The sequence below is a fragment of the Oryzias melastigma genome, linkage group LG9, assembly GCF_002922805.2.
Source record: "Oryzias melastigma strain HK-1 linkage group LG9, ASM292280v2, whole genome shotgun sequence".
Classification (NCBI taxonomy): Eukaryota; Metazoa; Chordata; class Actinopteri; order Beloniformes; family Adrianichthyidae; genus Oryzias; species Oryzias melastigma.
Window position 1 is genome coordinate 32,780,709 of NC_050520.1, and position 23,475 is coordinate 32,804,183.

At 38.6% G+C, this 23,475-nt stretch overlaps 1 protein-coding gene across 4 annotated transcripts; it reads left to right on the top strand.

Moving 5' to 3' along the window:
- Positions 1-1,111: 1,111 nt before the first annotated feature.
- Positions 1,112-23,350, top strand: golga1 (golgin A1). Of its 4 annotated transcripts, none has more exons than XM_024275355.2 (24): positions 1,167-1,853; positions 2,365-2,645; positions 5,401-5,491; positions 7,720-7,794; positions 10,508-10,605; positions 10,687-10,719; positions 11,086-11,214; positions 12,331-12,500; positions 12,573-12,663; positions 12,766-12,849; positions 13,168-13,293; positions 14,193-14,288; positions 14,528-14,623; positions 14,722-14,817; positions 15,714-15,854; positions 16,599-16,673; positions 17,280-17,369; positions 17,468-17,570; positions 17,646-17,806; positions 19,251-19,409; positions 19,508-19,567; positions 19,654-19,893; positions 19,971-20,057; positions 22,175-23,350. In XM_024275355.2, the coding sequence occupies exons 2-24, from the start codon at positions 2,517-2,519 to the stop codon at positions 22,253-22,255; spliced, it is 2,511 nt and encodes an 836-aa protein (XP_024131123.1). In that variant the 5' UTR covers positions 1,167-1,853; positions 2,365-2,516; the 3' UTR covers positions 22,256-23,350. The 4 variants fall into 4 exon arrangements, with proteins under 4 accessions (XP_024131125.1, XP_024131123.1, XP_024131124.1 ...); XM_024275354.2 differs by having other exon boundaries at positions 1,189-1,853; positions 12,573-12,684; XM_024275357.2 differs by lacking the exon at positions 11,086-11,214 and having other exon boundaries at positions 1,112-1,853; positions 12,573-12,684.
- Positions 23,351-23,475: the final 125 nt, after the last annotated feature.

The window sequence follows — 23,475 nt, forward strand, 5'->3', positions numbered from 1 at the left end:
TCAGACAATTTTGCTCATAATTCCTTAACCTTTCCGGAGCAATTTGGTGTCTGTCAGACATAAATTTGCTACATTTATGCCGATTATCAGTTCATTTACTGTTACTTTTAGTGCTGCTGAAGATTGGGGTCAGAAATGATGCAGCTGTGGTTCTGCTACATATGATTCCAGTTAATGAAAGTCAGAAACCCTCTAGTCCCAAAAAAGCTGTATTTCAAAATTTTAACTGTGTTTAACCTGTTGGAGTTTCTGGCTGACAGCGTTCAAATTTGAAGCAACATAAACATAGAGAACAACAAAAACGCTCTTTATATATCAATGAAACTGAAAAGCACATTCTACTAAAAACAGGAAGATATTAAACATCACGAGTCATTTCAATAACTGTAATACAATTTTTTTTTTTTTTTTTAGTATAATACTGGTTCACTGCTGGACAGAAGATTGAAAAGAGCTTGACATGAAATTAAATTTTGCAGATGATTCAGAGACTTGTACAAAACCACAAAAGTCCAAAATAGTCTGTTCATGAGTGAGGGAAGATTGGAGCCATGAGATCATCAGGCGAACTGGACCAGTATCGTTATGCGGTCACTGTAATGGGCCGTTTGGGTGAAGAGAGAGCTTAGCCAGAGCGCAAAGCTCTCAATTTACCGGTCTATCTTTGTTCCAGTACTCAACTATTGTCATGAGCTCTGGGTCACGGTTGAAAGAAGGGGGTCCAAAATAAAAGCAGCTGAAATGAGATTCCTCCGGAGAGTGGCTGGGAACTCCCTTAGAGATAGGATAAGAAGGTCAGTCACCTGGAGGGAGCTTGGAGTATAGCGTCCGTGGGGAGGTATTCTGGACATGTCCCTCTGGGTGGAGGCTCTGGAGAAGACCCAGGACATGCTGGAGAGACTATGTCTCTCAGCTGGACTGAGAACACCTCAGGGTGCCCCCAGACAAGCTGGAGGAAGTGACCGGGGTGAGGGAAGTTTGGACATCTTTGCTAAGACTGCTGCCCCCCCAACCCGGTCCCAGATGGATGGATAGAACCTCTTTAATAATAGGGGTTTAAAAACACTTGTATTAGAAAACTATCAGTGCAAAATCCACTTTTCTTAACAAAGAAAAAAAGTTCTAAGACAAAAGGAGTGCCCGGAAAATGTTAAGAGGTTCATCTATGGTGCACAGAACATTATAGGAATTTTGTTAAAATAATATATGTTTTATTATATAGTTTTGGGGAGATGAGTGATTTTAGATTCTGGTCCTTTATTCTGGAACAATCTCTATTATTTTTTTGTTTTTCTATATTGACAACTTATAGTCAATAGACATCATAAGTCAACATGACAATTTAGATATAACGTCTCCCTTATCATCACTTTTATATGAATAATTTGAATAGTTTTTTGATTATACTATATTTGATAGGTTCTTCATTTATTATGTTCAGTCAATCCAGCTGCTAAAAAAAGACACAGATTTAGAAAAGTAACAGTCTAGTTGTTATGATTACTAAAGCTAAAAAGAGAAAAGAAAAGAAAAAAAATCCCGCTTAGACAGTATCTTTAAACGCTTTTTAGTAAGGCAGAATATCAAACACCTGGTGCGTGCTGGGTACACTTCCACGCCCGCGGCCACTCTGGCCAATAAGCGAGCGCAGCGCCGTTACGTCATCAGTCATCTGTGTTGATTACGTGTAGCTCGCCATCTAAAAACACCAGCTAGCAGCTTAAACGATACTGTAAAGAAATGTGATTATTCGCGTTTCTTTCGCTTTTTCAGATGTTTATTGACGACATGGTGAAACAAACAAGCGTCGACTCCTAAACGGCGCTGACGAATATTTCAATAAGGAGAACACGGTAAGAAAAAAGACATTAGTTGAAGAGTCTGCTAACGCCTGCTAACATTACCCTGTGGGTCAACATGAATTCTTATTGTTGGGTCAAGCAGGCTGTCAAAACACTCACGGTCATTGAGTAGTTTAACCAAACTTTTCAGCAGTTTGTGAAGTTAGTCCTCGAAATGTGTCGGTATTGTCTTGCTGTGAAAGCGGTCTGTAAAAGTCCAGAAGACATCGTTTGAAGAAAGACTTGTTTGCAGTAAAGCCATCTGCTAAAGCTAGCTTGATTTAAGATAGTAATCTATATATTTCCAAAGAAAATAGTGACGAACTATTGAAGATGGCTCTGTTAATGACGTGTCATCTGCTGAGAATTATCCAATTCATTTGGTGTTTAGACCCAAACTATTAGTGATTGACAGCCACAGCCAGATGTTATTTGTCAATAATGTTTAAAAACCTTTATTAGTCACCAGAGAAGTAAACATACAGTTTTGACAATCTTGCTGTTCCTCATGTTTCTTTTAAAGACGTTGCCTGATGGATCCTGCAGTATGAAGAAGCTCTTTGGAGCCTCATAAGGACTCTCAGATCAAGGAGCTGTAAACTCTATGCCTCCGTCAGCGTCACACGCTCCCAAAACTGCAAATTCCCATCAGTAAGAGAGCCTGAAGGCAGCAGTATGTTTGCCAAACTAAAGAAAAAGATTGCAGAGGAGGCGGCCACATCGCCCCGGACCGGAGTTCGGATACCTCGCACCATCAGCAAGGAATCCATCACTTCAGTGGGGGCCGACTCGGGAGATGACTTTGTAAGTAACTCATGTCTGTTTGTTAGTCTTGTTGCTAGAATAGGATTAGCTTTTTAGACAACTTCTTTGTAAATCATTTGTTGTGACAGCTCCTTGGATGTCTTTTTGTTATGAAAAAAGAAAACAAAATAAAATAGAGGTTAATGGAAAAGGTTATTTGTCCTGAACTAGCAGATGGATCTACTGTTCACCATTTCTTAACCTTCCAATAAAATAAAATCTCAGTTCTTGGTTCATTAGGAGAATTAATATAACTATATTTTCAACCTTAGATCATTTTCAGATTACATGTAACAAAGTTTATAAAGCACATTATTTTAAGGGAATTATTGCTTTAATTTTGTTCTGTGTTTTAAATGGCTAAGGGCCAGTTTTGTTGCCTGTATTTATTAAAAGAAAAAATGACATTATTCTAAATTATAGTAGTTAGAAATTGAATCATTTGATTACTTTGTAACAAAATATGAAGACATATTTAGTTGTTTTAAAGATCATCTTTTGTTCAAAGTGTTCCCAATGTTCTTTTTATTGTAATTATGCCATTTTTTAGCCAAAATCAAAACCCGTGTTGTTTTCTAGTTTCTGCAGCGCTGCAGTTGTTCAGTAGAAATTTGCCTCAGAGTTGTAGGTTGAACCGCTGGCATGAAGCAACCCCGCTCCCCTTCCTGTCACCCATAACTGAGAACCATCTAACTTCCACACTCTCTCACTGGCTTCCAGCCCCTCACACCCCCAACATAACATCACAGGTGACCAAAAAAAAGGCGAGCAATAATGGAGCTATCCAGCTGTACAATTTTGAGCCAGAAAATGAATATGTTAATGGACTTAATTTGTCTGCAAGTGGATGCATCAGTATGGAGTGGGGAGCTCATGGCATGTCGATTGTAGCTGCTATGTCACAGTGACAAGCTTTTTCAAACAACATTTTTTCGTCTGCTTCTGATCTTCTTTATATATGTTCTCCATCATGAGAAAAATGCCACCAGAACTTGTTAAAAACACAAGTTTTCATCCAAATGATGAGGAATGTGGAATCGAGAAAATATTGCACAGGTTTGCTAATTCTCCATTTTTGAGAGGTGGGTAGTAATCAAACCAACAATCAAAGTAAAGGTGTCTTTTAGTTATTTATCTTCCAGAAAGTGCAGTCTTGGGCTTTAGCATCAGACAGCTGAAGCTCAATGAGGTTGGAGCAGACATAATTGGATTCATGTGAACCGGTCTAGTCGGGTAGATTCAGGTCATAGGTTCAGGGTGTGACCGGAACAGGTCCTTTTCACAAGACTGATCTCTGCAGCACTCCATAGATTTAAATAGTCAAACACTGTTTTTCATTCTATAAGATTCCTGTCTTTGTTTCTAGATCCGGTTCTGCTGTGGCTTTAATCAGATTATCCATTTGGATTAAGGAAATCTATGTATTGCTGTTTGAACCCTGTGTGCTGCAAGTCGCATGGTGTCATATTTCACCAGGAAAGACTTCTGATGGGCTTTGTCTCTTATGCACTCAGTTAAATAATTGATGAAGCTTCAGTTTGTTCCTATAGTATTTGTAACACAAACTGTGTTTACATGTGTCCTAGTATTCTGACCCTATTCTGTTACAGTGTGTACAGGTTTGTCTGATGGTTTTAGCAGTCTCAGTATGTGAAAAGTTAACAATAGTATGTTTGGAGAAGAACTTAACACAAACACTTTGGATGCCAGATGAATAATGTTTTAGATGGAAAGAAGATCTTTGGTCACGATGAACAGTACTGTTTCTAGAAAAACTCAACAAGACGTATCAGCTCTAAATTCTGTCTGGCTCAGATGTCAGGTCCCTTAATGTTTGGCTTGTTACAGGCTCAGAACATCTAAAGCAGAGGTCTCCAAGCCCACTGTCCGTGGGGCAGTTGGTACTGGGTGGCAGAGAAAAATATAAACAAGACCTACATTTTTTTCCCGTTATATTTAAAATCTGATTCAAAAGGAGATTTTATTTCAGAAAACAACTGGATTCTCCCCTTAACATCCAACTCATTCTTGACACATGTCAAGTCACTTGATCACATGTGGAATATCTATCTGCCGCTTCCTTAAAGCGGCCGCTCTGCTAAATTGAAACCCCTGAGCTAGCAAATTTAACAAAAAAGAAACGTATTTGGAAAGTTTCTTTTCGCAGAAAGGATCCGGTGGGGAAACGGAAAACTTCAACAATAAAAGAAAACTGCATTTAAAAGACAATTAGGAGTCTTTACTCCAATTTAAGGTGACAGTTGTTTCCGCACACCATAAAAATAAATTTAGAATATTCAGCAACCAGCTGTCTAATGTCACAAGGATGCTGCTAATATAGTTATCCAAACTTCACGATTATATTATTTTGAAAATACCAGTTTTAGTGATACCTTTTCTTTTTGTATTCATCCATCTCACCTTAAAAGATGGACGAAGTTGAAGTTTCAGGTTTTACCTTCCACTTTGACGGTTAAGGGAAAATCTATATCACATTTTAATAGCATTAAATTGGTCCTTGATCTGAAAAACTTGAAGATCACTAATCTAGATGGTCATTGGTTTATCATAATGTTAGGTTTTCTGTATGACAATGAATGCTCTGCTTAAGTGGGTCCTTTTTTTTAACAAATCTTTCTCTTGTGACTTTTCTACCCAAGTCTGAAAAATGTTTCCATAAACAAAACTAAACAAATGTTGTTGATCGTCCTTCTTTTTGTTTAGGAGTTCTTAACGTTTGTGCTTGTGTGTGCAGGCGTCTGACGGCAGCAGCTCCAGGGACGACCTCCCGGCTCAGATCCTCAGAAGAAACGATCAGATCAGAAAGCTGGAGGCCAAGCTGTCAGGTAGGAAACTGGAACTACTGCTCTAAGCTCATCTGTGTTAGTGTCGGCCTGCCATTCTTTAGGGTCAATTCTGACATGGTTCCACATTTCATCTTTATTGTTTAACCTGGACATGTTAGGGGTAAAGAAACGTGCAGAACTGTTTCGTGGGGACTTCCTGTCTTGGTTGGAGATGCCTTCACTGCCTCAGGATCAGATTGCTAAAGAAAAGATAGGATATTGAGACATTAGATAAAGAATAATGCGCTATATTTAGAGGTAGCTCAAATAGCCTCCACCCTGTTCACATGACTTTGTTTACATATGATCTGCACAGAGTACCAGGATGTACATTCACTTTGTTTAATTGCCAGTGGCAGTAATCCAGGAGCTCACAGAGACCTTTAGACCTCATGTTATCAGCCTGCTGCTCACTGCTGTCACCTCCTAAATCCAAAGTAGAAACGTGTATCCTGTGGTTTATCAATGCAAGAATAAAGAATTTTATTTGGGAAATACATAGAAAATATTTTTATGAGATGTAGCTTTATTTACCAATTAATTAGGGATTTTTAAAGTAATATTAACACAGCATAAACAAGAAATAATACTAAAATCTTGCATACATTTTAATCCATGCATATCCTCCTGACTAGCAGAGGGGGGAAAATGTTTTTTTTTTTTTTATTTAACAAAAACTACAATTCCTGATTTATTTAACAGTATCCCCCCTTATTCACGGGGGTTATAGACCAGAAACATCCCCACAAATATCCTGAATCTGTAAATACGTCACCGATCCATAATCATCAAAAACACCTCTGATCATGCTTTGTAACGCATTTATTGAATAACTTTGGAGTATTGCTCAACATAGAGGTTTTTTTTTGATTCAGAACAGAAGACTGTACCGTGTTGTGCCAAGATATGTTTCCCCTGCCAGAATGTGTTTCCTGTCACATTTGTTTCTTATTTTGTCCCCAAAAGCATAAAAAGAAGGTGGATGTTTATGATATAGTTTATTCTGGGGCTTTTGGGAGTTTAAAGTCATCTGTATTTTTTGTCCACATATCCTATGTAAAACCACAACCACTTTTTGTGTAAAAGTGTCTTTAGTTTGTCTAATTTAGGATAACAAATGTGATTTATCAAAGTGATTTTGTTCTTCTAGTGCAAATTATTGGGGGGGGGGGCAGATTCTGGCAGGCTGGATCTGCCGGCTGACAGAATCTGTGCCCCCTCTTGTTGTTTTAGGTAGAAAATGTGGACTATAAACTTCCCAAAGCCCCAGAATAAACTATATCATAAACACCCATCTTTAATTTTGTGACAAAATATGAGAGTGTTACGAAATAAATCAACGATTCCAGAAGCAGGGGAAACAAATTTATGCAGGGAATACATATCTTGACACAACACCGGCATGCTCCTCATCTCCATTCTGTGAAAAAGTTCTATACAAGCATTTTGAGTTGTCTGAGTTTTTGTGACGAACTGAAGGACTGATGGAAAAAAAAAATGTGAATCCACAAATAAAGAAACCCAAATAAGCGGGGGAATCCCAAATGTCTTCTGTAGAGACGAAAATAAGGAAATTCATTAGTTTTCTGTGCTGGGAGATTTTCAGGTTTAGAAATGTCTTCTACAGAGGACATATTTGCATTGCTGGTAGTCAGGAGGATGTAAGTGCTAACTTATGTACTAAATAAGACCTTTAAATGGGGAGACAGCATACTGTGAAAAAAAAATTAAAACAAGAAGTCTGTTGAAAAGAAATGAATTCAAAAAAACAAAATCAAATAACAATAACTAAGTGGTTAGTTTTGTTGCATGAATTAAAGTTCCCCATAAAGATTTCCGTTAAACAGACTTCAAAATCCCCTTTTTTTTTTTTTTTGTGTGTAGACAGCATCTTCTTTCAGCCCCTGCTAAGTAGCTCTTGGTTTCTCCAGTTAGTTTTGATGACTTTGCGATGCAGAAACTCTGGAGACGGCTCATTTTCATAAAGTCTTTACAGGATTTTCTTGGGCAAGAAAATCCTTAGTGAATTAATCTCCCGTTTTTTCTCAATCATGTTTTCCCTTTTGTTTTCTCCCACTTCTTTCTCCATTCTCCCCCCTCCCCGCCGTCTCCTAACTCATCCGTCTGCTTCTTCATGTGCCGTGTGTGTACGACTGTGTGTGTGTGTGTGCACGCTCTTTCACTGTTTTGGCTTAATCTCATCCCACCACCCTATTCCCCAACATTAGATTATGCTGAGCAGCTGAGAATTTTGCAGAAGACCAAGGACAAGCTTGAAATTGCATTAGAAAAGCATCAGGATTGTACGTACCTCTGTTCTCCTCTCCTCCAAAGCTGCTTCCCTTCTTTCTCACCACTCTCTTTGTGGAATGCTTCAATCGCTAATATCATGGGCTTCTCAGGCTGGCTTTGAATTTAGTCCATGGAGTTTTTATATTCAAGGTTAAATGCCGTAAAGTAATTTACAAACACCTTGTAATTACATTTCTCTGTGTCCAGTAACTGTTTTGTAGTCTGATTGGGCTGGTTCTGCAGGTTATAAAAACATGTGCCTACTATCATTGATAAGGAGTTCTCCTCATTCTCATGGACTGTCTTTGTCTGCTTTCATTTGCAGTCTTTGTAGATTCTCTCCCTCTTAAGTTGTGGTACTTAAGATTCTCTTTAGCTAAGCTTTGGCCTAGAAGATTTCAAATACCTGTTATCCTGTGAGTGTTACACTATGGATATACTCAGACTGGGCACAATTGGTTTGCTAGAACCAGTGGTGTCAAACTTAATCGCACAAAGGGCCAAAATCCAAAACGCACCTTAGGTCGCGGGCCGAACAGGATAAACATTTATTAAACACATCCTAAAACTAAATTTTTTAAACTTTAAAACCAGAACTTTTTAACATAATTATGAACTATATATATATATATATCATTACCTGCAATAATGCTTGTGTGAATGCTGTAAGCTGAATTTGGCAGCTGAAGATGCTAGTGCTGATAGCTGAAGATGCTGAAATTGATAGGTAAAAACCTTGAAGCAAAAAAACAAACAAAAAAACCTTAGGTTAGTTAAAACAGCTAGCATGTCGCTGAAAAAAATAACTAAATACCAAAGCAGCCTACAAAACTTAAAAAAGCCTGAATTAGCCAAAAAAGCTAGCATTTAGCTAAAATATTAGCTAAACTCCAAAATGGACAAAAAAACTGAAAAAAGATTAAATTACCTGAAACAGCTAGCATGTAGCTGAAATATTAGATAAGCTTTAAAAATAGTCTTTATAAAAACCTTAGTTAATGCCAAAATAGTCCAAAAAGTTAGCAGAATGCCAGTATATAAAACCGTTAAAACCATAACTTTTTAAACATAATTATGACGACTAAAAAGGCAGGAAGATTATTCCAGAATAAATCACATTAAAACATTAAATAACTTTCAATATTTTACCCTCCATAATTTTTTTTTCCCCAAAATAATACAAGTTCAAAATAAGCTAATTTACAAGAATGAAATAAGATGATCTGGACGGCCAGAAATAATTACCCATCGGACCGGATCTGGCCCCCGGGCCTTGACTTTGATTCATGTGGCTTTAAGTGAACTAGAGTTCATTTCCCTGATAGTCTGAACTAGATTTCAGTCTGAATACACCCAAGTGGACCCTGATTCAGGACTAAGAACTGCTTTCTGATCTCTCAAGGTGGTCTCAGTTTATTTTCAATTTTAATGAGCTCTGGTTCACTCTGAGTTTCCTTAGTCTAAATAAACTCTGTCCTTAGAGTGGAACAATTGAACCAAAGCGGCCATCATAGCTAGACATTATGGGATGTGAACAGAATATTATGAAAGCAACTGATGAGCTGCAGACAATCGCGGATCAACGATGAGATACAACAATGTGGCTGGATGAATGCAGACTCATTAAGGCAACTTTTAACGTGATACACATTTCTTCTCACACTATTTCCCAGCAATCTATTTGTCACAAACACTTATCACTGGACTTTCTTAGTCGTCGCCTCCTCAAAACCTCGCTTCCGCTGTACCAAAGTAGCAGTAAAAAGTGTTGATACAGGAGTTCAAAATTAGTCAATAACTTTTATTGCAAAACGTAGGACTTCCATCATTCTTTTTCTTGTTGTTTTGTCCCACCGCCATAATTCCTGGCCAGTGACTGCACAGATCTTTAGCCACATGCTTTTGTTTACAAGCTTTGGTTTGAAGCAGAAGTGACGGCAGTTTAAATCCAGACCAAACGCACAGTTCAGGACTTTTTCAGTCTGAATAGTATTACTCTGCAAGTGTTACAGTAAGAGAGGTAATTCGACAAGTATTGTAGCTTGAGAAGAAAATATTAATAAATCTACTTGTTTTAAAATATTCATAACTTAACTGTATAACTGTATTTCTTGAAATATTTTAATGTTTTTTGTGAAGACATATGATTGCAAGTATCTTGAGAAGTTCATACTTTAATCTTCAAAAAGCCCAATTTTACCTTATTCTTTAACTATTACAAAATACCTTAATTTTCAGTGCTGTGTAGTTATGGCTATAAATTCAATGAAATCAATGAAAAGAGAGATGTTTGCCATCTGATTTTATTCATCAAACTAAGGATTTCATTTCTGTTTTACAGTTTTAGAATTTTCTGTGAAAATATTTCTAAAATTTTCCTCTCATCTGGTTTTAAAGCACAGTGTGCTTTCGAAATGCCAGGAAAAGATTTCAAAAAAATGTTGAGACTTAAAGAATTATTATTTTTGACTTAAGGTCTAATTTTTCTTCAGCTCTTTGTCAAAATCTTACTGTATTTTAGTTCAGGGAGTTTCCTTGCATTGCTCGTCTTTGCCTGTTTTTGCTTCTGCAATGAACTAAACTCTTCACCACTACAAACAGTGCTACTAATCGTGCTGCTGGGTTTCTTCTTTTCTGTTTTCTTTTTTGCTACGTTTTGCATACAAACCTGGATGTGTGGTTTCCTCTTTTTCTCTTTCTCTGTCTCTCACTGTCACTGCACAGCATCCATAAAAAAGCTTCAAGAACAGAATGAGTCTCATCAAGCCACCAGAGCCAAAATGGCCGAGGGAATGACATTAGCTTTAGAAAAGAAGGATCAGGTAAAGCAAAACACTGCCAGCAGCTTTACAAGGAGGATTTTTTAGTCTTTATGAAACATTTTTATCCTTAATGTTTTGCAGGAGTGGATGGAGAAGATGGAAACTGTTGAAAAAGTAAGTATTCAAGCTGATACTTGTATCTTCCTTCCATAGTAATGGCGTATGTTGTTTGGTTTGCAAAAACCAGCAGCAAAGTTTGAGACGTGTGTTTGTCTTTTCTCGACTCAGACACACCCTTTCAGTCTGATGCTAGTTTTATATTTTTAACTTTTATACAAATTGAGGTCATTTTAACTAAAAAAAGAGCATTATTTTTTGCCATATTTGTCACCTTTCCTGATACATTATTCTCCAAATTAAAGTAGAACTGAAACTTTTTTTTTTTCGGTGTGACCCAAACTCCAGGAAGTGTTTATTACCAAGTTCTTGGGTGGAGCGGTGCATGAACAGTGCTGTAACCCAGCTGTTGTGCTTGTTTAGGAAAAGGCCGCCCTGTCAGCTCGGCTTGAGGAGATGATGGAACAAAGCTTAACGCTTTTCCAGAAAAGGGATGACCTGGACGAGCTGGAGGGCTTTCAGCAGCAAGAGCTGGCTAAAGTTAAACATATGGTGTGTACATGTTCTAAAAGTTTATTAAACTAAAGGTGGAAAGACATCCCAGTCTGTTAGAACACTATAGCTCCTTTGTTTTAAAAGGTGTATGTAGTGTAGGACTTTAAGAACTTTTAAAGTGATTTTAATTTCAGAGATTTTCTTCTCTTTTCTGTGTAGTGATGGCTTCCAATTGGATTTTTTCTGGTTCCATTCCCAGACCAGTTCTTTAAAACAGTTTCAGTGACTAAACAGTGCTTTGAGAACAGCTCAGGTGCCTAAATTTTGCTTTTAAAACGGTTCTGGTGCCTGAACAGGTGCTTCAACAATGAAAAAACTAATTTTTTTCCCCCATAAACATTTAATTGTGATAAAGCAGCATCACTTGTCTGTACCTAAGATACTTGATTTCATTCTTTCTTACAGTCTGCACTGCAATACTGCATCTCTGATTTCCCACACGCTCATTTTTGTACAACACTTTGTACTTTGTACACTTTGAGCTTTGTACACTTCACTCTTATGGTGTATTCACACGATTCGTGCAGCAAGGGGATCAAAGTCAATGTACAGATGTGATTTGAGGTCTTGCCGTGTGATTTGAGCGCCAGGTGCAGTGGAGAACCAATCAGCTTTGGGCACATTAAGTTTTCAATGACTCAATCAAAGTGCTGACCCGCTATTCGCTCAAAATCATCCATGTTTTCCATAATGTGACAATGAATGAAGTCCAGAAAAACTTTGGCGATTGCTCCGGGGCATTAAGGCGTGGAGCAGTATATTTGAGGCACGTCAAAAGAGAGGTAGCTGACGCATGAATCGTGTAAATGCAGCTTTATCTCAGGTCGCTGAAATAGAATCTCTTTTTGTGAAGTTTAGTCAAACTAATTCACTCTGCTTTTATGAATGAAATTCCAACCACCCTACAGTCTCACCATCCTTATGATGAGATTTAAATAACTTAATAAAAAGTGGATAGAATGGAAGTGACTGACATGTGCACCGACATCCACGTTTTTATACAGTACCGATTGTATGATGGTACCGGTATCTGCCTGTTTCGGTTTCCCATCCCTACTTCTGCATCTATAATTTATATCCTAACAGTTTTTCTTTTTCTATTACATTCATCAGTTACTAAGGAAGGAGGAGTTGCTCAGCCAGCGGGAGCAGGAGCTTCAGCAGAAGGAGGCTGAAGCTCAGTTGGTGAAACAAGAGCTAACTGAAGCTCGGGGGAAACTGCAGACTCTACAGCTACAGCACGAGGAGAGCTGTAGACTCAACTCAGAGCTGGAAATTGAACGGTACGGTGTTTGCTTTTGTTTCTTTCTTTGTGCCGTGCTGTTGAAAACTTTCTAAAGGTTGGTTTTGTGTAGAGAGGAGCTCCAGCTGCTAAAAGAGGAGGCGGACAAGAAGATCAGCGAGCTGGAAGGTCGATGTCAAGACCTGCAGTCAGTCATCCAGCAGGTTTCTGAGGATTTTCAGAGGGTTGGTTCGAACCACAGGTGGCGCTTGACCACTAAATTCTAAACTTGAGGATCATGTTCTGATTTATTTGTTCTCTTTCAGTCACAGGGGATGGTGTTAACTTTAGAGAAGTCTCTCAACAATCTGCAGGCTGAGAATGAAAACCTGAAGCTCCAGCAACAAAAGGTCTAAACATAGAAAGACAGCTTAGCTTAAAGACCCACTCTGACCATCTTTCAATCTGTTGTAGAAGTGGCTATTTTATTTTTTTTTTAACTTTTTTTTTATTTGCTCCTGATTCACAACAATTTGACTAAAAAAATACTAAGAATCGCAATTTTATGCTCAATTTTCTTTATATATGTCCTCCATCGTTAGAAAAAAGCCACAAGAACATGACTTTCATTGGTGGGTCTTTAAAGATGCAGCTGAATGAGGCAAATAGATCTAATGTGCTATAAATGCACGACTTTATAAATTCACAGCAAAGTTGTGTCTTTCCAGGCTGCAGTAACAGGAGAGGACAAAGACCGCATGGTGATGGAACTTCAGAAGAAGGTGTCTTCCTTGGAGAGATGGTTGCAATCGAACCTGAGCCAGAATGAGCATCTGCAGGAGCTTCTCCAGGAGGTGGACCTCTCTTTTACCTTGACTTTCATGGGTATTCTGGCTTTTTGAGGAGAAAAGTTTGCTGCTGTGACCTTTTTTGTTGTCTCTCTACATCTCACTTTCAAGCTATAAAGCACATGTGTCAAAGTCAAGGCCGGGTAATAAATCCGGCCCTCCAGATCATTTTATTTTATTGTTATTATTAGCCTGATGTTATAATGCTCTAATTTCAAACTTATACAATTTTGACAAAATATAATTTTATAGAAAGTAAAATATTGAAAGTTATTTTTAAAGGTATTTTTATTTTAGCATTTACTTAAATCTTTTGGGCTATTTTAGAGTTTATCTAATATTTCAGCTACATGCTAGCTGTTTTGGCTAATTTAGGCTTTTTTCATTTTTTTTTTGTCCATTTTGGAGTTCAGCTTATATTTTCATCCTAGTTGTTTTGGCTAAATTAGGCTTTTTTTAAAAAGTTTTTTAAGGATGTTTTGGAGTTTAGCTAATATTTAGCTGCTAGATGTTTTGGCTAACTTAAGTAGTTTTTTTTTGTTTGTTTTTTTTTAGGCTAATTTGGCATTTAGCTAATATTTTAACTGGCTATCAGCTTCAGCATTTTCAGCAACCAATTTCAGAGTTTTCAGCTATCAATTTTAGCATTTTCATCAGCCAAATTCAGCTTACAGCATCCACACTAGCATTATCACAGGTAATGCTATATATCTAGTTCATAATTATGTGAAAAGCTACAGTTTTAAAGTTTTTTAAATTTATTTTTTGTGTGTTCGATACATTTTTATTCTTTTCGGCCTGCGACCTAAAATGTGTTTTTGATTTGGCTCCTTGTGCGATTAAATTTGACCCCCCCGCTATAGAGAATATATGACATTTTTTTATCTTTTTTTTTTTTTTTTTAGAAGTCCAGTTTGGATTCGAGCCTGGAAGAGACCAGAGCAGAACTTCTAGCTGTTAAAACAAACCACGCTGACACTGTCAACTCTCTGGAGACTCAGGTAAACATGTATAATCAATTGGATTGAAAACCTGTTGTTAAAATTGAAGCTGAAAACCCTTTCATGACGGGTTTTCAGGTATGGTTCACTTTTGCATCTATAGGCACGTCAAAAGGCCCCTAAACTTTTCTTTATTCTGTCCATTCCTTCTTAAATTGTTATTGTCTGTGATGGCCACTTCTCTGCCTACCCTGTATCCAGGCTTCGATTGAGCATAATAACCTCTGGTTTGAACACAGGTATCAAAGTCGAACTGCACCATCAAAGAGCTGCAGACTCTGCTGCGACACAAAGACGACTCCTCCAGGGCTTACAAAGAGAGAACAGACTCACAAGTGAGCCGTTTGACTCCATATTTCTGCAGGGTTCACAACGCTGGACATTTGTTCATCATAGAACAAACGGATCATTCATTTCATGACTGTGGTTCCAGATTACAAACTTGGAGCAGCAGATTGTAAAGAGTGGTGAGAAGCTGCAGAGAGCAGAGCAGCAGATGACAGAAAAGCAGCAGTACATGGAGAGAATGGTGAGCTCCAGAACATAAAAACCAATTCTCCTCTTTTTGTTTACCTCTCTTCCTTAAAAAAATAAATAATAATAATAATAATATCCAAATCAGAATTGCATGGGAGGATTCACTTTGACTTTATACTTGTTGATCCGAAGTTCAGATGAAATGAAAAAGGATTTAGTTATGATTTTTAGTTACATAGATGGACGTTTGTACCCACACTTATCTGAAGCTCTATTTGTATATGCTGGGGTGGGGGCTGAAGAATTTGGAAGGGTGGCAAACGAGATAAGAAGAGTGGAACTCTATTACAAGTGAAATGGTTTGTTATTAAATATTTATTTAATGCTTCTGTAAGCATTTAGAGTGCTTAAATAAACTTACGTTGATGATTTTGTTTCAATTATACAGATATATTTGTGTCAATAATGATACTAACATTTACTCAAAAATTTGAGGGGCTAGTGAAGGGCAAAGCTTTTTTCTAGGGGGACAACTGCCAATTAACCAAAGTTTATATTAAAATAAAAAGATATGAAGATAAACATAGCCAGTTGAAGTTATAAACCAAGTTATGCTCCTATAAGTGTAAAAGGTCAGTCTGAAGCTCTGCTGGAAACAGATATGCAGAAAAACTGAATGTTGTTATCTGTACCAGATTACCTATATCCTCATAGTGTTTATTCAGCCCTTCACTGCTGTGAGACAGATTTATCACAAAGTGCTTTTTTCTCAGGTGTCCAATCAGAAACACTCCCATGTTTCTCTGCTGTGTGTTTTTGTGTTGGTGCAGAAAGTTTTCTTAGAAATGAGTTTCCCTGCCCAACTGTCAGTTTATCCCCTGTTTTTTTATTTTATTTTTTTTTACCAAAAATGTCATGCATGCATGCTCTTCTTTGTCTTCTGCACAGCAAGGGGAGTGGACGGCAGAAAAGGCCTTTCTGGACCAGCAGGTGTGTTTGCTGCAGCAGCAGAATGAGGAGAAGGTCAACAGGCTGGAAGACAGCATCACCTCCATGCAGACAGACAGGCAGACGCTCCTGGACAGGCTGGTATGTTTTGACTTGAATGCACCCTTTAACTCCCTGTTCCACCAAACGATAAAGAGCGTTTATCAAAGCATACGATTAAAAACCTTGTGTGTATTCCCTCAAGGCAATATGCAGCAGTATTTTTTTTTATTTTGTTCTGGTTAATGTTGGTGAAATATGACAGCAGTCATGTTTTGTATAATTCTCCAAATCTTTCTGCATGATCAAACTGAGACGTTACATGACTTTGTTGGGACTCAAACAAATGCATCTTCTGTTAAACAGATCTTTCTAGTTTAGATTTAGAAACTAATTTAATTGGCAAATTCTTATCATTTTTTCATCTGGTGACAAATGCTGGAAAATGATCAAAGTTTGTTTGAGGATCTTTGAGGACTAATAGCTTACTTATTGAATGAGTGTTTGGGATTTCAAGTTTCTTTTTTGCTATTTATTAGTTTAATCATTCACTCATTACAAAAAAAGTTTATTTCCTGAATCAGCAGGACATTTCCTCTCTGAAAAAATCCTCAACCACGAGTGAACCAAAGCAAGTCCAAATGCATAATTGTTGTCTTCCAATCAATTTATTTACACATTTTGTCTTTTTTGGTTGTCCCACTGATATTCTAACAAGTCCAGATCTTAAGGCCCTAACTCAAGGCTTCCAGTGGTTAAATATTCATTAATCAACTATAATGATAAAAAGGTAATGTACATTTTTTATCAGTTAATGTCCTCCTTCCCTGTTGGTTTCTGTCCAAGGCTCATCTGGATAAAGAACTTTCTGCAGCAAACTCTATGTTGAGAGTTCAGACAGAAGAGCTGGAGCAGTGCAAGGTAAGCAGCAGAAATATAAAAAATAACGTCCAAATTCCCTTTTTTGAAGGCTGAGAGATCATCCATCCATTTTCTTGACCGCTTCTTCCCTTTCGGGGTCGCGGGGGCGCCGGAGCCTATCCCGGCTACTGAAGGGCGAAGGCGGGGTACACCCTGGACAGGTCGCCAGTCTGTCCCAGGGCCTCAATCACACACACATCCACTCTCACATTCACACCTAGGGGCAATTTAGAGTCACCAATTAACCTATGAAGCATGTTTTTGGACGGTGGGAGGAAGCCGGAGTCCCCGGTGAAAACCCACGCATGCACGGGGAGAACATGCAAACTCCACACAGAAAGGTCCCAGCCGGGAGTCGAACCGGGGCCTTCTCGCTGTGAGGCGAGAGCGCTAACCACTGCGCCACCGTGCAGCCCCTGAGAGATCATGTCAGACTTATTTTAACCATTAAACTTCAACAGATTTACATACAACTGTACATTTTCTTGGAACAAAATGATTTGTTGGCAGTACACCAAACCTTTCACCATTTAGGGGAGGGAAAAAACATTTTTTTTTCCTGTGGAGATTTTTTTTATTGTCTTCACTCTCTGTGTGGTCTCTCAGGCAGAGCTCAACAGCAGGCAGATGGTGAGCACAGAAATCGCCAAAGCTCTGGAAGAAAGCAGACGACAGAAGGAGGATCTGCAAACACAGGTCTGTGGTTTAGCACATGCACAGAGCATTCTCCAGTAGCGTAGATTCCCTCCTGTGCCTCCTGCCTTCACACTCGTGTCAAAACTGCATGTTCTCAGGTGGGAGAGCTGAACATCTCTCTGCAGAGCTCACAGCAGGAGCTGGCCGACACCACTGAGAAGCTAACTCTGAGAGAGGCGGACATCAAAGCGCTTGAGAACGGTGAAACACGCAAACACACGCTCAATCCTTCATTTGTAGAACTCTTTAGAACTCAGCCCTCTGTTTGGGTTGCAGAGCTGCAGAGCCGGCAGGACTCGCTGCTGCAGCTGCAGGAGGAGGTGCAGCGTCTGCAAGCTCAGCTGCAGCAGACGGAGGCGGACCGAGACTCCCAGCTGATGAGCCTCAGGGAGGAGCTGCTGAGTCAGACGCAGCAGCTGGACAGCTGCCAAGCACGGGTCAGCAAACTAAAACAACACCGTTTAGAGTTTGTCTGAACCTGAAACCCTGAAAGCCTACTTTTGAGCTACATCACCACTGCCTTACGTATAGTGTGACGACTGAGAGGATGCAGAATAGAGACTGTGAATTCCCTCACTACTTAGGACATTTTATGGGGCACTCACATTTTGTTGAGCCGTCTGAATCTACAATTTAAAAATCCAGAGCCCTGGAGATTCCAGTAGTCTCAGTAAAAACTTGTGTGCATCAATGCAAAGCCAATGTAAACCATAATACATTGCTTTTGAAAGATTTGTCATTAAATGTATTTTTTTTTAGATGATCCAAGTTTTCATCATCAGAATACAGAGGAATTATAAGCAGACTTTGTAAAATGTCCATATTTATTAGGTTTTTACTTCTGCAAATGGTGACGTCTTTATTGGCATTTAAAAGGTCTTTGAGTTGCATTTAAATCAAGGACACTAAGTAGTCCTGCACCAGTGGGATCAAAGGCTCAGGCGCCTTATTAAAAGTTGTATTAATGTTTTTAAAGAAGCCAAGGAAAGATGGGAAAACTCCAAAAGGCATCAGATTGCAGATGACCAAAAAAAAAATCTGTCTTTTGATGTCCGTACCCTAAACGGGGATAGAAAAAAGTAAAAACTGATGAAAAAAAAATTTTTTTTTCCTTTTGAAAAAAAAAAGAAAACAAATTCTTGTTACTATCTGGTGTGCACTAGATGGTTAAAAAAAAAGTTCTGGCTACTATCTGATGCACCAGATGCATTGGTGTGCACTGGATAGTGGCCAGAATTTTTTTTCTGGTTACTATCTGGTGATTGATAGTAACCAGAAAAACATTTTTTTTTAGAAAAAAAAAATCTGTTTGCTATCAGGTGAGCACCAATTATTGTTCAGTTTGCACCAGATAGTATCTGATGTGATGTTTTTAGAAAAAACCCCAAATGTTTTTACTTCATTTTTTTTACTTTGATGCCCCTTTGGGGCTCTGTCATTTACACTTTTAAAACAACAGAAACAAGATCAGGATGTGTGAAAAAGTTTGGCCTCCCACCAGAATAGCTTGTTCTGCTCCCTTTTACAAGCATCCCAGTTTGCAAACGCTTTTTGTATCCACCCAAGAGTCTTTCAGTTCCTGGTTGAGATCTTTTCACTCACTCTTTTTACAAACATCTAAAAAGTGTTGCCATCTTCTTGCAGCCTACTCCTGCTTTGTGAGCATCTACAATTTTCAGTTTCAGCATTCTAGACAACTGCTTAGAAGACCTCGTCGTGCTGATTGTTGGGTCAAAGTCAGATGACTGATTTTTTTTCAGACCTTTGAGAGGGAAATCATCTGTTTTTTTGCATGAACAATTGTGATTTCAGTTTTTGACCAGTTTGTTTCCTACAGATTTAATCGTGTGAGCTTGGTATCATTTGGTGTATTCTCCACAGATTTCTTATCTGGAAGTGGAGGTGGAAACCCTGACGGAGCAGCTGCACAGCCCTGCGGTGTGTGAGGACGAGCAGAACGGCAGCGTGACCGTGGACGACCTGGACCACATCCACAGGGTGAACCGGGATCTGGAGCAGCAGCTCAGCGACAAAAACAGGGTCCGCCGCCTTATTTCCTCTGCTCTTTATCCTGTTTCTGACATGCAGGTAAATGTTTGTGCTTCTATGAACGTGTAACAACGACGTTGCTGTTGCAGACGATCAAGCAGCTGCAGCAAAGACTGGCAGAGCTGAAGAGGACGCTGCAGAAAGAACTGGTAAGACTAATGTCATTGATCAGGTGTTGATCTGATTTCTGCTTCACAGGTGTAAATCTACCACAATAATATGTATTCTGTTCTAGAAAATCAAGCCTGAGGCTGAAGCTGAAGGGAAGGAGAAACTGCCAGAGAGCCGGGCTGAAAAACAGCAGGAGAGGTTAAATCAAGAGCCTCCACCCTTACCCCCTCCACCATCGGCTCCCAGCCCCCCCACCTCTAACACTACGGTGACAAACACATCAGACCTCAATGACTCACAAGAAATCAACTTTGAGTACCTCAAGCATGTGGTCCTGAAGTTCATGTCGTCCCGAGAGGCTGAGGTGAGTCTTCAGGGATCATTGCACTGAGCGGCTGTGTGTCAGCGGCCGACACTGAACGTGTGTGCGTGGTCCGTCAGGCGTACCAGCTGATCCGAGCCGTGTCTGTGCTGCTGCACTTCACCCGAGAAGAGGAGGACATGCTGAAGCAAACTCTGGAGTACAAGGTTGTTGTTTCTTTAACTCTTATTGAACTGTATAGCTGTTCATGTCATGATTTAGGTGTTGACTTTGGTTTTGCTTTCACTGCTGGTCAACAGCACAACGTAGGACTAAAGTGTAATTGACTGATTGGTCTTAAAGTCCTACTCCAACTATATTTTTTTTCTATCATAGAATCGTACCCAGTGATCTTTTAATTATGATTATGCTGCTTTTAGTCAGAATCAATAACCCTTTGTTGTTTTTAAGACATATTTTATGGACAGCAGCAGTTGCTCATTAGAAATGCAGTTCTGGGATGTGGGCGCAGGGGGAGGGGAGACTTTGACACGCCCATTTCAGTAGCTGCATCATTAGTCTGAGCTTTTTCTAGCATCCAGTTTTCTGATACAACTCAATTTGAATTAAGAAATACTCAGAAACACAGTTTTAATAGTAAGTTATTTCATATAGCCTCTCTACTATGAGAAAAATGCTACAAGAACATGTTAAAAACACAGACAATTTTTATTGGAGTGGGTCTTTAATCCAAACCCTAAATCAACTTTTTTTGCTTTTAAATGGAGCTTTAAAAGTGCTGTCTGTTGGTCATTGACACATTTTTGACACATTTAAAATAAAGGAGTTTAATTCTTGAGAATATAGTTAAAGCTGTCTGTGTGCTGCCCCCTACAGGTCGAATTGAGGTATTAGTTAAATTTGTGATTGGTCAAACCATGTAAGATTCAGGAGTCTCACGTCATGATCTGCAGCTCCAGTAATGATAACAGTCCTGCCCCCAAGCCCCGCCCCTCTGACTGGATTTTCAAATGTCAGCTGTGGGTGGAGTCAGCCTCCAACTTCCCTGTTTGGTGACCCTTTAAGCTACTTTCACATGGTGCATGTGACGTGCATTCAAGGACGCTCTAAACTCATACTTTTGAACACATATTCAGCCTGTGGTGTTCACACTGGACAAGCAGGGAGGGGCTTCTTCTTCTTTTCCTACTCTTTACTAATGGATGTCTGCCACCCACAGTCGGGAGAGGCTTGATGTGACATTTCAAAGGGGTTTAAATCAGGTGAATCTTGCTCCAGTATTTGTCTTCCACAGCTCCATTCCAATATATGAAAGATGTGGTGCGTAGAATTCCAGCCGGACACAAACCGCCGTTATTAATTTCTCTTCATGATCAATTTTCCAATGGTTGGCACTTGTATCAATTAAAGGGACACATCCATACTTCACGACCAAAGCAGAGTCCCTGGTCAAAGTTGAATTTTTAACGTGGAATCAATGGAACCACATTTTATACATAGAATCCAAAAACTGTTGTAAAAACTTTCATAGCATCACATGAACGCAGAAGCCCAAAACTCACATTTACACACGTCGAAGTAGTAATATTTTAATATGAGTAATATTTTAAGATTTCCTTTTTTATATTTGTTTTTTGCATAGCAATGAATTTATTTGAATAATTCAAAGTTTCTCCTTAAATGACTTTGAAAAGGTGAGGTTGGGAGAAGTTAACCTTTCTACTGTTGCCTACATTAAAATGATGGGAACCTAACTCTCATTTTTCCTGCATCTCTTCAGGAGTGACCTGTGAGATGTTCTCACATCCATCTTTACCATAAAAAACATGCCTGTATACATTTAAAGTATTTTTTATTTGTCAGTGGTAAATATATTAAAGACTTTTAGTTTAAAACTGTGTAAACTTGTTTTTCTATTGTAATGACCAGACAAAACTGTCAGGGATTAATTGGAAGAAAGTTCAAACGAATAACCAGATTTAACAGCATGAATAGTAAATAAAAAAAAGAAAACTAAACCATGGTTGAACTTGCAATAATTTTATCTAAAAATACAACTTTGCAAATATCCTGTTTAGAATCCTCTTAAGGGGGTTAAATTTAAGAACTGGATGAAGTGATGAGGAGGTGCTTAAACAAAGCCTTAAATGTTCATTTTGCACAATTCCACTTTCAAAACATAGATTTTTTTTTCTTTTTGGTCTTTAATTCATTATGTGAAGAGGTCCTGCAGTCAAATTCCATTAAATGTTTGGAATTTTCCCCTTTAAGCTGCTTGTGCGTTCTTTAAAAAAGCCAAACTGGTTTGTTTTCTGTGTTTCAGATGTCCTGGTTTGGATCCAAGCCGAGCCCGAAAGGCATCATCCGCCCGTCGATCTCAGGCAGCTCCTTCCAGTGGAGCTGATGAGGAGTGAAGATGAAGAGGAGGAAACAAAGGAGTGACTGGAGTCACTGAACTTTAAAAAAGCCTCCTGCACCTTTTTTAATGACTTTACAGTTAATCTCTGTAAAGTGGGAGACAGACACTGAGCTGCACAATATCTTAAAGGGAAATGGGGGATCATTTTATCCAAATATTTCCTCATTAGCTGAGGTGGATATCCAACTGAGAATTTCTTTTTATGGATTGACAAGAAAGTGTATTAGTATTATAAATTAGAGAAAAGCATGTATGGATTCTCCAACTGTAATCACAGGAAATCTTCCTTTTGGTTCCAACGTGACTCCTTGTGACTGGATCATCTTTGAATGTCAGAGGATCTATGGGTTGTTTCTCTTGATCATTTTAAAAATGCATACGGCTTTTTTTATGCAAATATGTCCCAAAAATCCACAGGACCTGAAAGCTGTCATGACCTCAGCTGTCCTTATATCATTTACACTTCTTACAGAGATCTAACCTGACTGTACATGAAGACACGGTAACTCAAACACGGCAATATTATGTGCTATGGATTCTGCAAAGAATCAGTGACATTTCCGAATAAATACTTGAAATATTACAGAAGAAACTTTGGTTTTTAGGGAGACATTTGAGTCTTTTGTGTAGCATTATTTTAACATGTCACACATCCATCTGATGATCCGTCTGTATATTAAGCTACAAACCGTTTAGCCTACTTTTGAAATGACAGATATCTGTCTGTAGTCTCTGAGGCTGTTTGACTGTTTCTGTCACCACCTGGCCCACTCCTAAAGCTCCTGTCAGCTGTGGTCAACCCAGTGGGTGAAGATCCTTTCATGGTTATGATGCCAAACTACCTGCTAGCTGTTCTAGATCTTATAGCTCAGTCCAAATGAAATCAACCCTGTTCAGACAATTATACTGTATGTAATGAAAAAAAGTGAAGGCTGTGTTTATGATTGGAGTGGGGGATTGTCCCACTTTTAGCTGCTTTTGCTAATGTAAATAAATTTACATTCCATGTGTTTATTTATGTAAAGTAAAATGTATATATGGCAAGCTTTGAAAACTTTATAAATCATTGGATGTACATGATTTGATGTGACTTTTTTACATAATTCTCTCCTGTTGATAATTTCTGGCTGCCTTATTTCTGTGAGAGTAATCATGGCTGCTTTAACCACTATGAATTAATGGATATACGTATATTCTTGCTTATC